At 36.0% G+C, this 16,058-nt stretch overlaps 2 protein-coding genes across 2 annotated transcripts in view; one reads left to right on the forward strand and one right to left on the reverse strand.

The window, feature by feature from the left end:
• Positions 1 to 937: 937 nt before the first annotated feature.
• LOC118814051 (receptor activity-modifying protein 1-like) lies at positions 938 to 8,770 on the reverse strand. Its single transcript, XM_036579721.1, has 6 exons — positions 8,649 to 8,770; positions 8,358 to 8,393; positions 7,367 to 7,429; positions 4,537 to 4,563; positions 4,113 to 4,266; positions 938 to 1,218 (listed from the first exon to the last, which is right to left on the reverse strand). Exons 1-6 carry the CDS (start codon positions 8,695 to 8,697, stop codon positions 972 to 974), a joined length of 576 nt encoding a protein of 191 aa, XP_036435614.1. The 5' UTR covers positions 8,698 to 8,770; the 3' UTR covers positions 938 to 971.
• The window catches only part of ccr10 (chemokine (C-C motif) receptor 10), a 28,256-nt gene continuing 13,209 nt past the window's right edge, over positions 1,012 to 16,058 (forward strand). The window contains exon 1 of the mRNA XM_036579712.1: positions 1,012 to 1,066. The gene's annotated coding sequence lies outside the window, so the exon portion shown is untranslated. The remainder of the gene's footprint in view (positions 1,067 to 16,058) is intronic.

A 16,058-nucleotide genomic window follows, 5' to 3' on the forward strand; every position in this document is an offset into this window, starting at 1 on the left:
TTGAACCAGGGTGAGGGTTAAGTTTTGGGTTGTGTTACGATCCTGGGGGCGTATGGTGTTATTTTTGGTGTTGTAATCACTTTCCCTCTAGGATTGGTGTCCGGAGGGTCTGATTGGATACAGCAGGGGGCGCTCCAGTTACTTAAGGGCTGTTGCGGCACTGCAGGAGGAGGGGAGGGCTGTTCCAATGGTCGCCCCTGTGCCATCAGCCTCCACCTGACCAGACCAAGCACCTGAACTTTTTGTGAACTTGTGTTATTGTTGTCTGAGTTTGCTTAAATACCTGTAAAGCTTTCCTTTTCTAAGTAAGGGGGTGAGTGCCTTATGTGTATATTGTTTTCTCCTGGTTTGGGACAGGGAGGTAGTCTTATAATTGTAATTTTGTTACAATTATAATTGTAATTTTGTTACAATTATAATTGTAATTTTGTCAATAATGTAAGTTAGATTAGTTTAGTTATCTTTTGTTTCTAGTTTGTTTTGACTTTATCTCACCCCCTGAAGTTTATCTTTTGTGTAAGCTCATTTGCATTTGATCAGTTTAAAACTAGACTTACCAACTTCTATAAGATGGTGCCTTTAACTTGTTCAAGTTAAAAGAAATAAATGCTGATAAGTGATCAATTATTTGTAGTTGGTGGTGTCTTGGTCTGGCAGTTGGATGGCGTTGGCTTGTCTTTTTTTTATGTACGACCTTAAGTGTTCCCCTAGACATAGGAGGTCATAACAGTTGACATTAGTGTTATGGTTAGAGCAAATTAATTTTCTAGATATTGAGTTAAATGTAAGTTAGAGGTAAATTAAATATCTACAAAACATCTAAAATGCAATGTCCAAATGAAGAGTTCCCTAAGCTTTTTGTATAATTCAGTGTAAGATGAATGAACATATGCATGTTACAATTTCCAAATTGGAGTTTTCTTATGTATACTTTACATTAAGTTATGTGCAATTGTGTGTGTTAGTGTTGCTCAGTCCTTAACATTGTTCTTCCAGATGACCATGAAGACTGCAATGGGAATGATGCTGACGGGCAGGAGGGTGAGAATGAGCACCACACTCAGCGGTGAGTTGGGGAAATCCTCTTCCGTAGTGCTACAGGAGCTGAAGTACTGCTTATGGATGTCCACAAACAGCTTCTGTATTATGGGGCCCGGAAAGTAACAGTATGATTCTTCAGAAAAGTGCTCCAAACACAATGTCAAAAAGGTATAATACCTGAAAGAGAGAGAGGAAAGAACACACACACCAGACATGGGGTCAGACACATGGAAATGCTAAATAGAATACTGTATTTCAGTGAAAGTATGGATGTCAGAATCTTATATATGGAAGCATGGCACAGAAACATCCCTGAGTGAAAGTCATTTGAACAAGTATATAAATGTAAAAAAAAAAAGAGAAGTTTATAAATAAAATATGATACAGTGGTGTATGGTGTTGCAACTAAAAGACTGTACCATTCATAGCACAAAAACAAATAAGCATAGTTGTAGGCAGTTTTGTTTAACATTGATATCAAGTTGGTTGATTATTTTAATGAAGAACAATGTGCGGAAACCTGGCTTGTTCGAAGCTCCATATACTGAGGAGCACATTGCATTTTGTTTGGTTCAGATTGCTCCGTCCTAGCGAGAGTTATTACAGAATATTCTGGGTCTCTTTCAAGTGAATCTCCCTATATAAATTATGTATTATATATGTCATATATATATATATTTATGGCAGCTTGTGTTTTCAGATGATGTAAAAAAAAATTGAAAAAGAGAAAAAATGGAATGGAATGGAATTACCAAATTTGATATGACAGCAATGATATATAATCACCTTCATGTAATAAAAATAATACTTAGCATAACCCTAAAATAGACCCTAATCTTAACCTTAATAACAAGCAGTTTAATAAAGTAACATGGAGCATTTGTAAAGGCACTTTACACAGTCATAACCATTTTGTTGATCTTTTTCTCTGCTTTTCCTGTCTTTTTTCCCTAGTTTTTCTCTCAGCACATTTTTGTCCTGAGAATGTACAAAAAATATGCACACAAACATTCACACAGACACGCACATACACAAATATGTATAGGTACTTATCCTGAGGAAGCAGAGGAAACTGTCTGTCAGTAATTAGCAAATGAGAAAGCTTGGCTGCGACCTTAACTGAGTATAAGAATGCACTCTGTTCTAAACGTCAGCCCTTCCTGTGCATACTACCGCACTTCCTCTGCCTACACAGCCTTACACAGCCCGTTGTTAACAGATACCCTTACAGTAAACTGTGTATAAGTAACGGTAAAGGTTTTGTAATGACCTTATACTTCAAGCAGATTTGGTTATACCCTACCGAAAAAAGGTAGACAGCACTGTTTCCAAGACTTATTATTTCTGGATTTTTTATGTTAACTACTAAAAATATTTAAGGTCTACAAATGTTTCTGATACTTTTCTGATGTCAACATTCTGTGTTCCATCCATCCATTCATCATCTAAACCGCTTATCCTTCTGGGTCGCAGTGGGGTGCTGGAGCCTATCCCAGCTGTCATTGGGCGGAAGGCAGGATACATCCTGGACGGGTCCATTCTGTGTTCCACACTCTTGAAAAAGATGGTTCTTCAAGGGCTCCTTAATAAAAACAAGGGTTCTACATAACACCCAGAAAGTTTCTTTTCTTATGATGTCAAGCTTGTAACAATAGAAGAATCCTTTTTGGTGCTATATAGAACCCTTTTCAAAAAAGGTTCTATATAGAACCATATACAACACATTCTCCATCAATCTGAAGAACAATTTCATGATGCAACAAACCCCTGAAGCATGCAGATGGTTATTTGAGTGTTCATAGTCCTATATAGAACCATTCATTGTCTTTACTAAAGAACCCTTGAAGAACCGTATTTTTTAAGAGTGCAGAGTTTGAGAGTTTTAATTTATTATGTGTGATGAATTAAGTAATTTCATATTAATATGAATTAAGTTATTTAGTTGAAGGTTGTGAAATAAAAAATACATTTGGCCTGGCCATGTACAGCATAATTCAATTTTGTTTTTCATATGCAGTCAGTCATTATCTATATATTAAATTTAGATATTATTACTCAACAGAATATATAAACAGTAACAAAATATTATGATAACATGATTAATTATTAAAACAATACATCATATGTTTGCTAAAACTGTGAATATATATATATACACAAATATGTACAGTTTGGGTGCCCAGGGTCAATTAACATCTTTTGTTGATTTTGTAAGGGAAAGACTCTTCTGCACACTTAATGCACAATTACTGTTTATTTGTTGCCTTTCCCCCCAATATGTTACACAAATAAGTAGACGTTGTGCTCTAAAATTTGCAGACAATGTCATATTTAAATTTGTTCCCTGTAGAGGATGTGTTAATTCATTTACACTTATAAAATCAACAAAATGTGTAATTTTGGGAGTATTTTTAGGAAAGTACTTTAAGGTTAATTCAAGCATGCATGTTTTAAAATGAAAGCACTAATCTGACAACATCCTATCTAGTAAGTTCACTCTCACTGAAGGTGTTTCCAGCATGTAGCCATTATGGAGACAGAGGGGTTATGTAATAGTCACAGTCACATCACATAGTATTACTCTATGCAACATATCACTGTTGTCGGAAGCAAACCTCATATCTCCATCTTTGACATTTTTCAGTTTTTGACATCATTTGAAAACACCTGTTACCCTTTACATTGTTTGTAAATTTCATGGACTCCAAGAAATGACCCAAAATGAAAAGTCTGGTTCCATTGACTTACATTAAAAGTAAACTAGTTTTTTTCTCTCTCCTGTAAAGTTACCATTTTAGAGATACAAGGTTTTCTTCCAACAACAACGATATATAAAACACATTTATAAATATTACACAAATGGTATTAAGCACACCATTGGAATGAATGGAAATGACAAACTATGTTATTCTGCTGAAAGTACTTTCAACGCTTTGTCCTCAGAACAGTCATGGTTGACCTCTTTAAGTAATGTGATGAATGATGCGAATGTGAAAAGGGGAGTATCACTTTAAATTAAATTCACAAATTTTGTAAGAATGAATGAAAGAGTGGAGAATCAGCTGGCTTACCCGATCACCAGGTCCCAGTTACACCAGTTTTCCTCCCCCAGTGCCGTCATGTTTGGATGAAATATTTTATACCAGCAAATTTCTACATTCATCATCAGAAGTGTTTCATTACAGTGTCTGTAGTTATAGATGTTCTTCTGATTCTGGAAACTTTCTGAAAGGCACAGACAGAGTGAGCTTTAGCTGTACACTGCAAAAAGGGAATGTATTCATTTTAACTGCACCAAACATGTTCCGCAAAAAGATATTACACTAATATTACACTACCAATATGTGTAGCCTCTCTCTTTCACACACAGTCCTTCAAACACCATTTTACAGTCCTATTACTCATCCTGACAAGCACGTGCACTGACACAATTATACAGTGTTACTGGTCTATTACTCACACACGCACAGACATCCACACAGTGCTCTATCCTACCTTGAGTCACATTGTGGTCAGCATTTTCTGAAAGACCAAAGGCACCATAAATTAAAAAACTTTCTCTCTCACTTTCACATACGCACACACTTGTTTACAAACTCACAGTGAAGTCGTTCAGGCCTGAGCTAAGAGACCACCTTTCATTTCCAGTTTTCAGGAGTTATTTCTAAGATAAGTGATAAGATAATCCACTTGCATAAAGAAGGTGAAAGTCAATGGAAAAATAAGTTTTCAAAACTAATAAAAGATTAAAATAAATTAGACAACCAGGCAACCTTGCAAAACCTGCTAGACTACCAAAACTGCCACCATCAGATATACAGCACTTAAAGCTTTCATCTTTGAGAAACGTTCAAAGATGTTAATCTTGCTTCAGATCTGAAAAAATCTTCCAATGTTCTGAGCACAAAGGTGTGAACAACTCTGTGGTTAAAGAACATGTCATGAATCTGATGTAGACTTTTTCTTAGGACCTTTATCAGGAACAAATTTAAGAAAAAGATATTGGTGAATGAGGCTCAGTGTGCTGGCCAAACCAGAGTTCGACTTCAGCATCATTAAGTGTGTTTGTTATTACTTGGATCAGAAAATGTAGTTAATTTCTAAGACTGAGCTTTGGAGGTGTGTAAAAAAAACATCTCTGCAGATTTCTTTAAAAAACTGAAAATAAGTCTCTTGAAAACACTGGAAGCTGTTATAAGGGTGGCACATTAAATGCTGAAAACATTTTATAATATATATGTATAATATATGTATTATATGTCCATTAGACTATATGTAGTGGTTGAAGCGTCTGTGTAATTTTCTGCTAAATCTGTTGTCTGCCTTTTTCCTGGAATAATTAGCTAGTACTTAATGGCCATTTTCACAGAAAATTAAATAAATGAAGGGTGGTCTCTGATGTTTGCACAGTACTGGCTAAAAAAAAAATCTTGCAAGCTGTAGGTAATTTGAGAGTGACACTTTAATTGGCTCTGTATTCCACCACATTAAATTTGAAATGAATCTATGACTGAGGTTAAAGTACAGAATGTCAGATTCAGTTCAGGTGTTTAATTCAGTATTTATTTTATATTGGCTGAACTAGGAATTACAGCTGTTGTTATACAGTCTCTTTAAGCAATTTAAGCAATTAGGATTTTTCTGCACACTTCAGAGTTCGCCTTGCTGTTGCTCTTTTCAGTCGTCGGTGTGGACAAGCCACTAACAACTACCCACACCATGCCACCATGAATCTAAAGAGGTGGTATTGATTTCAGTCATGAGCTTTTTTTATTTCACATTTTCCTCATCCCATCTAATTCTGGTTAATTCTTATCTGCTTAGCTGCCTATTACATTGTGTCCCAGGAGCTTTTATGTACTTTGTAGCAAACTGTAACCTGTGCTTTGACTTTTTTGAGGCTTACCAGTGGTGTACATTATGTGGTGAATGCTGTGATGTCGTGTTAGTGTATTCTTCATGGTAGTGTCTAAAACCATAAGCATAACATTTATTCACATGGGTGGAAAATATGTAATAATAATAATAATATCTTTATTAATAGAGCACTTTATATACTGGCAGCTAAAAGTGCTTTACAGACAAGTAATAAACTTCACAATAATAGAAGAAATTAAGAGTTGAGCTAGATTATCTGTTACTATTACTGTTTGGTGACAGCAATATAAGGGAAAAAAGCTAAGAATAATATTGAAAATCATATAAAGCAATGACAGATCAAATTAAAAAAAGAGAAAGAGAGCTAGAATCTTAGTTAAAAGCTAAATTAAAGACGTACATTTTCAGGTGTTTCTTAAAAGTGTGTACTGAGCTTGACTGCCTAATAAAAGGTGGAATTGAGTTTTACAGTTCAGAAATATAATAACTGAAAGGGGCCTGTTTACTTTTGTAGTATTTTAAAGAAGGTATTTGTAGACGGCCAGTATCTGCAGATCTAAAATCACCCTAAAACATACAGGCAACCAGAGTAGTTCTTTCAAAACGGGAGTGATATGGGCTCTTTTTTTGTTTTTTGTTAGGATCCGTGCTGCTGCATTTTGTACAAGTTATAAAGGATGTATTGTTTTCTTAGGAAGGCCAGTAAAAGCAGCATTACAGTAACTCTACATAAACAAGTTTCTCTGCATCTCTCTGAGATGTTTTTGAAATGAAAAAGAAAAGCTACTTTAGTGACTGTGTTTACATGCAGGATGAAAATTGAATAATTGTACTTTGTTACTATATTTAAATATTACTTGAAAAATTTGTACTTTTGTACAAAACATCCAGCTAAATTCCTGAGTGCTAATGAAATGCTTATTTGTCTCTGGGCAAGGACCAGTACTGCCGATGAGTCGCCACACCACACACCACATGTTACAGCGTCACACACCATCAGACAAAGCAAACTTTCAATTTATTTGTTTAAACATTTACTTTTTACTTTTTTATACCTGAATATGTTTAGATGTCCATACTTTCTGACTTTTCTTCTAGTACATATTTGTCTTTATACTATAACTTTTAATCGAATAAGATTTTAAAGTACTTATACTTTTTTAATCTATATATTCAGCTTCGCTTCATGACTGAAAATATTCTTCAGCCATCCATTACTGTAGTTTTCAGGGATGTTTGCTATTGCTTTACCACTTCTGGCTTCTTACTTAACTAATGCAGTGACCCACAGCTGTCCAAAAAAAAAAACATAGCAGATAATTCTCCAGTTAAACTGAGGCAAACATGACATTCTGCAGTTTAACCTTATAGTCATTGCTTAATTAAACACTGTGCTTTAAAAATAAATAAGTGTAATTAAGCAGGTTCATAAGACATCATGGCTCACCTATGAGAAATGTTCCATTTGCACTGAAATTAAAAGCTTTGTGGGACTGGGTTGTGCTGTTATCTACATACAAGAAATTACTGCAATTATTGACAGTGAAACAACATTGTAAGTTCAAATATAGATAGAATACTTCTACTTTAACTCAAGTAATATTTTATCTGAAGTATTTCTATACAGATATATTTCAAGAATTCTGTGAACAAGAAATGAATGCTGAATAATATATTGTAATTTACTGTCCACTCTTTTGGTTGATCAAACGATGTATCTACCTTACATTAACATGTACTTACACTGTACAACTTACACAGTACAAATATGTCATCTTTTTGTGAAACATATATCTGAAATATTTATCTATGAACACTATTGTTCAAAAGTTTGGAATTTCTTGCAATTTTGCAATTTTTCCAAATAACAAAAATTATTTTTACCAATTTTATTTGATATTTCAAGAATTCTGAGAAAAAAGTGAATAAAATGATACTGTAATTTTTTTACAGTTATGCACAGCTTCCTAGTGTCCTAATAATTATTTGAAACCTGTGAAGTTGCACTGGATTCACATAATAGTCATTTCATACACTGGTTTTATGTTATTAAATAACACTGGGCCTCATTCACCAATGTCTTCCAAAGTTTTTGCTTAAATTTGTACTTGAGAAATTTCCTAAGTAAAAGTCTATGTCTGATTCATGACGTGTTCTTAAACTGCAGAGCTGTTCACACCTTTGTGCTCTTGGGTGTGTGTAGATTCTGTTCTTACCTAAGAACAAATCCCAAATAAGAAAACACTGACTAATGTTAGAATCTTGAGAAGATTTTTTTTTCTTAATTCCTTTCCATTGACTAACTTTAGAACTGTGATTCCAAACTTTTGAACAGAAGTTTTAATTATGAATGGTTGTATTAGATAGAAATATGTATTCTTGGGATTGGAAGAAAATGTGGCAGTGGCTAGCAGATCAGGTTGTTTTTTTGTTCTTACCTTCATATCCCAGCAAGGTGCCTTCAGCTGTTTGACCTGGAAAAGCAGAAACTCTTCAGTGCCACCAACATCAAAAATAACAAGAAGTCTCAAAATAGTCAATATATACTTCCTATATTTATAATTATATATAATATATATTTCTATATTAAAAATATAGAAGTCACCTAACTTTCCTTAGTGATACTAGTTGGTGATGTTAGAAGCATTCACTGCATTATTCTGTCCATGTTATGTCTGTTAAAAGGTATTAGTTCAGTCTCTAAAGGTCTAAGGTTAAAGCTTTCATACCCCAAGTTAACGGTACCTCCAGCAGAAGCAGCAGCAGTCCTGCGAGCATTTTGTACTTTTCTAAAACCCACAGTTGTGTTTGTGCGCAAAAGACTAAGAGCTCCCGAATGAGACGGTGGAGTGCACGCTTTAAGTACGGGACAGAAACTAATGTGTTTGAGTGTGTTGACTGAAGGGTACGAAAACAGCCCACTTTTTTCCTTTCTGTGTTGACAGACAGGTTGGGATGTGGTGCCGTACTAGGGGCATAGTATGCATTTGAGCGTGTTTGTGTTGTGTATTTAAATCCCAAAGTGGAGACTTCCTGTCACGATAAGTTTCTCTAGAAGCATTGCAGAACTGGCTTACAGTAAACAGCTAATTACACAAAACCCTCCTAGAAACTTCAACTGTATTCCATACACTGCTGACTGAGGTATACATATACATATGCAAAATTTATATATGTATGAGTGCATGTGTATATTTCAACATAACACATATGTGCGTGTGAGCGCATGCTTCATAGTGTCATGATGGTTGAAACCGTCTTAACAGTTCTGCGTAAATGTGGTAGCCGAGCTCTTCGCACGCGTTTCCTACTTTGAGTGTTGAGGGTTTTCCCTTTTTTTATCTTTGAGAGAGACAGGAAAGTGCCTCAGACTCGAAGATTAGGAGCTCGGGGCACACATACATATACGGCACTGAGCAAAGTCAGAGACCACTTTTCATTTATTTAATTTCCTGTCAAAACGGCCAATCGTTTTTCGCTGTCAGGAAAGAAAATAGAAAACATATGTTTATATGTTTATATGTTATATTTTATTACAAAACTACACAGAAAGCTAAACTATATACATATATATTTATATACATTTTTCCACACCTTCAAAGTTCAGTCTTAAAAGTGAATGCATTTTCTCCTTCTCACAATTCAAGTAATCTCAATTACAAACTCACACATAAACCTGTTTTTTAATCTATTTTTCTTTGACTTTTCCCATCATTATGCAAGTGAATTGTCTTATATCTAATCTCCCCAGAAATATCACCTTTAACTAATTTTGCGTGCATGAATGTTAGTGTCTCTTTTAAAGTGAACTTAATGTCTGTTACTCCTTTTTTCCTTGTGAACTTTGAGGGGAAAAAACTCCTGCAAACACACTTTTTGCAGAATTATGTATTGTGGTAGAAATAACAACAATACATGCTGTATTTTGTGTACAAATCAAATTTACTATCCAATACTCCATAGACCTAATAATGCCTGTAGTTATACACATTGTCTTCTATCACTCACTTCTAGAATTGTCCTTTTCCATTCAGTCATTTTTACTATGAATAATTTCAGCATTTCTTATGTGGAGCTTAATGGAAATGCAGATTTTACGGCATAAATTGTTCTGTGCTTCTCCTGATGACGTTTTCTATGGCTTGGTTTTGATTTAAGAATTACATAATCTCAAATCATAAAAATAAAGGTGTTGAAAAGGTTCTTTCAAGTGTTGTCATAGAAGAACCATATTTGTTTCCCTGAAGGCCAGAACACACTGGCATGCTAATATTTGCAGTTGTCTAAAGAGTATCCAGGGGAAAAAAATGACGCCAAATAAACTAGATCAGCGTTTTATAACCTAATCTCTATCTGCTACATTTGTAGTGTATGGTTAATTACTATGGACAATAATTATGATGCACATTTCTTTACATAGAAAATAACAAAAGGAAACCTGTTGACTCAAAACAGACATAAATAGAAGACCGAGGGCAGGTGCTGAAATGACTTCTAATATAAGTGTGTTTTGAGTCAACAAGTTTTCTGTTCTTTTTAAGTACAGAAAAATATGTAGAAATTATTGTCTGTAGTGATTGTATACTATAGATGCAACAGAAAAAGTTTGGGTTGAAAATGCTGGAGTAACCCTAACCCTCCACAAATATTGGCACTCCTGGTAAACATGAGCAATATGAGCTGTAAGAAATGTTCTTTATTGGTTATTCTTTTGACCTTTCATTCAAAATATTAATAAAAATCTATCTAACCTTTAATTGAAGTGCATTCATAGAAAGACAAATCCTAAATCTTATCATGAAATGAATATTTTTCTCAAACCTATTCCTATTCATGTTTTATGTTTTAAAGTTCACCTGAGCAATTTGGAACACTTAAGTGGTCAGCCATGACTTGTTTAACTGAGGTACAAATATTAGCCATTAGTATATTAGTCATTCATTACTATGAGAAAGGCCAGATAATACAGCAAAGGGTCGTTGGGCTGCACAAATCAGGAAATGGCGACAAGAAAATAGCTGAACAGTTGAAAAGCCCACTTCCACTATCAGGGCAATAATAAAGAAGTTCATAGCAACTGCAGATGTTAAGAGTCTACCAGGAAGCAGACACAAGACAGATTCCGCGAACCGTATGCAAAATGAGAAGGATGTTTTGAGTGGCTCAGAATCTCATAAGATCACATCAAAAATTGCAGACAGTTAGGTCTTGGAGTCAGAACATCTCCCACACTACAATCAGATGCCACTTGCATAACCACAGGTTGTTTGCCAGAAGAAAGCCTCTATGGTCAGGGATGAACAACCTCAAACATCTACAGGTTGCCAGACTTTACTGGAACTTTCTGTAGGACTATGTTCTATCGTCAGATGAGACCGAAATAGAGCCAAGCGGTGGGTTTGGCACAGACACAAAGATAGCCATTCAAATTAGGACCCCATCCACACTGTGACGTATGGTGGTGGATCTGTGATTCTGTGGGATTGTTTTTCCAAAGGCCCTAGACAGCTTGTTCGGATACATAGTATCATGGACTCCATCAAGTACCAGCAGATATTAAATCAAAACTTCACTACTTCAATCAGGAAACTTAAACTGGGCCAAAGCTGGATCTTCCAGCAGGATGGTGGTCCAAAAGCATACCTCACAATCAACTCAAAAATGGTTAACTGATCACAGAATAAAGGTTTTGCCATGGCCACCCCAGTCCCCTGACCTAAACCCCATAGAAAACCTATGGGGTAAGCTGAAGAGGAGAGTCCACAAGCGTGGCTTCAGAATCTGAGAGAAAATCTGGAGAGATTCTGTATGGAGGAATGATCTTACATATCTTGCTATGTGTTCTCCAGTCTCATTAAGCATTATAGGAAAAGACTCAGAGTTGTTATCTTTGCAATGGGAGGCTGCACAAAGTATTAAATGAAGGGGTACTAACAACTGTGACAGATCTGAGAAAAATATTTATGCCATGGTATTTTATTCCTGATAAGATTTAAGTTATTCAGCCACTGTCGTTTAGATTGTAAGCTAGATTGTTGTTAATATTTTGAATGAGAGATTAAAGAATAAACAATAAAAAATGTTTTGTTTTACACTCAATTTTGCTTTTGTTTACCAGGGATGGCTATATATGTGGAGAGTATTGTGTATCCACTGAAAGTTTTAAAAGAATCAAAAATGGTTTTTCTGTTGCATTGCTCTACACAGTCCTTTTGGCACCTTCATTTTCAAGAAAGAGAAGTTAAGGGATGCCCATTTTCCTTCCTATAGTCTTAAGTAAAAAACAGAACACTATCTCTGTTTAAATCTATACCATAAGCAGCTTACAAAGTGCTGATCTTAAAGTTCTTAGCAAGCAAAAAATTGTTTTACAGGCATTTCCTTCACTGTACAGAGTGGATGTGCTTAGATCAAAATCATAGCCAGCCTACACAGCGTCAATCTTTGTAAAGTCACTGAGTAAAAAGTACTTTATGAACATTTTCTTTTACTGTCCAGAGCAATGCTCAAAACATCCCAGCTAGCCTACACAAGATTGATTTACTGTACATGCTTCTAGGCATGATGTTCCCGTTATCTGTTTGTCCATTTATAGCCTGCCTTTATAAATATTTTATGATAAATATTGCGGGATTTCCATTTGGTAAAATTATGTTGTGGCCTCTTTTTAAGCAATCTAAGCTAACTGGTAATTTCGTTGACCCAGTGTTTGCGTTTTTTTGTTATTGACCATTTTCACAGCCTGGACTGCTGGATCCATCCTGCTACCTTCCTAACAGGGGTAAATCCCCCTTATGACACCTCACAGTTAACACCACTGCCCTGATTCATGAAGTGTTTGTACAGTCAAGTGGCATCTATGCCAAACACTGTTGCCAACTAATGTTGTGTTTAAGGCAGTTTGTGCTTTAAAGTTCTAGCTGTTTCAGCTGCTTTTAGTGGAACAGTTTTCACATTCCCCCTCTAAAGCTGTCTGCATTTAAGAGAGCAGGTGCTTGGCAGGGAGTAGCTTTTTATTCACTGGAACCGGTGGTCGTGGAAATTGTCTCCGTAGTGCTTTAGATCATGGCTATGCAGCAAACTGCTCTGTCAGTATGTTTGCGTTTTTACCTTTTTGCCAACCAGTTTATGGTTGTTAGTGAGCTGTTTCAGCATCTCTGGGTAACATGGCTAACCTAGCTTTCTGGTTATAGTTATTTTCACCCACCCATCATTTAATCACTCTTTAGATGTTAGCTGACAATCACACCTCTCATAGCTGTGGAATTCTTCCACAGACAATGTATATCCTTTGTTCAGTTTGGACTCCTACATTGTTGTGTGTTTGGTGTTCTCCAGCAATTCTGGATACATCCTTGAATTTCAATCTTGGCAACTATGACAAATATAAAGAGACATACCTTTCAGTAGTGAGCTGAAGTGATCAAAACACAGATTTTCTGAGGTTAATAATCAGACATAAGGCGATAGCAGAATGGAAAACTGGCCAATCAGTATATTTTTCACATGGTATCTAGGTAGATACAGGCTCTCTCATTGATCAGGATATCAGGAGCTGGACAGGAGGCCGTACATGTTAGATTAACCGCCAACTTAATTGGGAAGTGACAGAGGAATCAACCAATCATGTTCTGATTTACAATGGTTGGGACCAATTATGCGAGGAAATACGTTGCTGACTGTGAACACGAGCAATTGTCTACTCAGGATTTAGTCAGTTGTTAGCCATGAAAAGGCAGGGCTTTAGAAATGTCAGGGAAATATCAAGAGTCACTATAAAACTGCTAGGTAAAATATATGTTCAGATCTTTACAAACTTTAAATAAAAAATAGGAAATGTCTAGTACAAGCTTCAAATGTCCATGTTTGATCTAGAACATCCAAAAAAATGTTAGCTTTGTGCTAACATACTATAAATTCCAAAGGAGCACTCACGGAACTCAGCATCGTCATAGCATTGTTTTTTTCTTTCTTTTTTTGACCTAGTGCTGACGTGTATGGCTGTTACTGACCAAACTTTAATAGTGACGGTTTATTTCTGGACATTCTTTAAAGTGTGTCCAATCTCTGAGCAGTTGTTAAGAATCAGTGCCCAATTTGTGGGCGGAGCATTGACAAATCAGTTGGATCAAATGCTCATAAAGGTCCTGGTACTGACCTTTTGCTTGTGGCAGTTCAACTGCATGTCTGCAAGCGTGTGGCCTTAGTCAACATTTCACACGAACCTCCTTAACCACAATCTGATCAAAACAAAATTTGGTGAGAAAGTGAGAGAGAGGATGTGTGCTGACAATCTTGAACTTTAGTCATCCTTCCAGTTTTTGCCCAACACACAAACACATATGGCTGAGAAAGACAAGAGGACAACTAACCTCACTTACCACACACCTACTAGCAAACAAATTACCACACGCCTGAGAGAAGGAGAGATATATAGAGAGAGAACTTACCACAAGCGCCACACATTATTACAGAGCTGAACAGATTCATATCTGTTTATACAGACTTTCACATGCATTAAGACTGAATTTGCTGGCAATCACATAAATAAAAATTTTTAGATTGGGTGCATGCACACCTCAGGTTAAGAAGAAGTCATTGTTTCTATGGCATTAAACCCAGCATGAGCCCACAGCACACACCCTGCCAACTGTGACTTTCGGGACAGTGCCAAAAAGTCACCCGATCTAACCCACCGTAACCTCTGCATGAACAGAAACTGTGTGAAACCAGTACGACCCCATTCTGACCTGAGGACCAACCCGGTATATCTAACCCACCTCATAAACATCTACACTGACTCAACAGTCCCAGTTTTAGCAATAGGGTTAGTTTACCAAAATTAACTGCTGCATGAAAAAATACCTTATGCATAATTGTGATACAAAAATAATTGCAGTTTGAATAGACGCTGCCCACTGAAAGATCATTATAATAAAGAATAAACCACAAACAGAATCCAGAACCCCCCACAAATTCCACAAGTACTCTGTGTCAAGGGTCATTTTTAGAGTGACAGTGTCAAGGAGATTCTCATGAAATATACTGCATGGATTTTGCCTTTTGACAGTCCAATTTGTCAGACTTTACTAGTAATTGTCTGTTCCAGATAAAACCAAATGTCTGATTCAAATTAGACTACGAGCAGAGGTTTGGTTGTCGAGATGCTGACTAAATTCAGAAGGAGGAAGAATCTATTGACTCATATGTGGCATACAAAACTCTGTTGCTGCATGTAATGTCTTTGCAATTGAACTTCTCCAAAGCAGTGCAAAGCATCAGTGAAACTTTGCTCTCCAGTGGAATACTGTGCCCTCCAATTCCAACATATGGTGTATGTTAAGCATTCTGGATTGCAGATAGAAAGAGCAGTGTGAAACAGAAGTACACAATCTCATCTTTTATTTCAGAACCTTCTTTGTGCAAAAGCTTGTTGTATGTTTTAGCATGTTTTAAGCAATAAATGTGAAATAGTGTAGAATTAAATTATTTGATCAGAATAGACCACCCTCTTAATAATAAGGGTGCTAAAAAGGTTTTTGCGATGATGCTATATAAGAACCTCTTTTGGTTCCTGATCCATAGGGTTTCCCAGAAGCTCCCCATTTTTGCTGTATCTCTGTGTGTTGGAAGTTTGTATATATCTAAAACATGGACCGTTTGCGCCCTGGGGACTGGTTTGAAAACCTTTCAGTACATGGTTCTTTAAAGAACCATTTTTGTAAATGAGACGTTTCAATGTGAAGAACATTTTTAGTTTAAAGAACCTTCACATGATGTAAAGGTTCTACACCATGTTAAAGTTTTCTCGAATCATATGTTCAAGCCAAGAGTCATTTAGAAACCTTTTATATGTAGTGTAGCTTCATAGAACCTGTAATCTAGTGGCATTTTCCTTTGAAATGCATGCCTGTAGTGGCTTGTGATTTTTCTGTTTCTTTTCTGAGTTTGTGCTGATGTTCTTTTAGGTAATATGAACTTTGGGTTGGGTTAGGTGAGTTGACTTGGAGAGTCAGCTTACCTTGCTATTTTTCTTCATCATACAGTCCTAAAAATAAAAGTGCCTGTAAAGTTTCTTTTGGAACAGTGCCATCGATGAACCACTTTTGGTTCAATAAAGAACCTTTCAGTTTATGGGT

This window comes from Colossoma macropomum, unplaced genomic scaffold (assembly GCF_904425465.1).
Source record: "Colossoma macropomum unplaced genomic scaffold, Colossoma_macropomum, whole genome shotgun sequence".
Lineage (NCBI taxonomy): Eukaryota > Metazoa > Chordata > Actinopteri > Characiformes > Serrasalmidae > Colossoma > Colossoma macropomum.

What these genes read in the sequence shown, in the direction of transcription:
- LOC118814051 (XM_036579721.1), bottom strand. Translation starts at nt 8,697, where the DNA reads ATGCTCGCAGGACTGCTGCTGCTTCTGCTGGAGGTACCGTTAACTTGG. An exon ending in TGACCACAATGTGACTCAAG is followed by an intron (nt 4,267 to 4,536) that starts GTAGGATAGAGC and finishes TGTGCCTTTCAG; the next exon opens with AAAGTTTCCAGAATCAGAAG. An exon ending in AACTGGGACCTGGTGATCGG is followed by an intron (nt 1,219 to 4,112) that starts GTAAGCCAGCTG and finishes TCTCTCTTTCAG; the next exon opens with GTATTATACCTTTTTGACAT.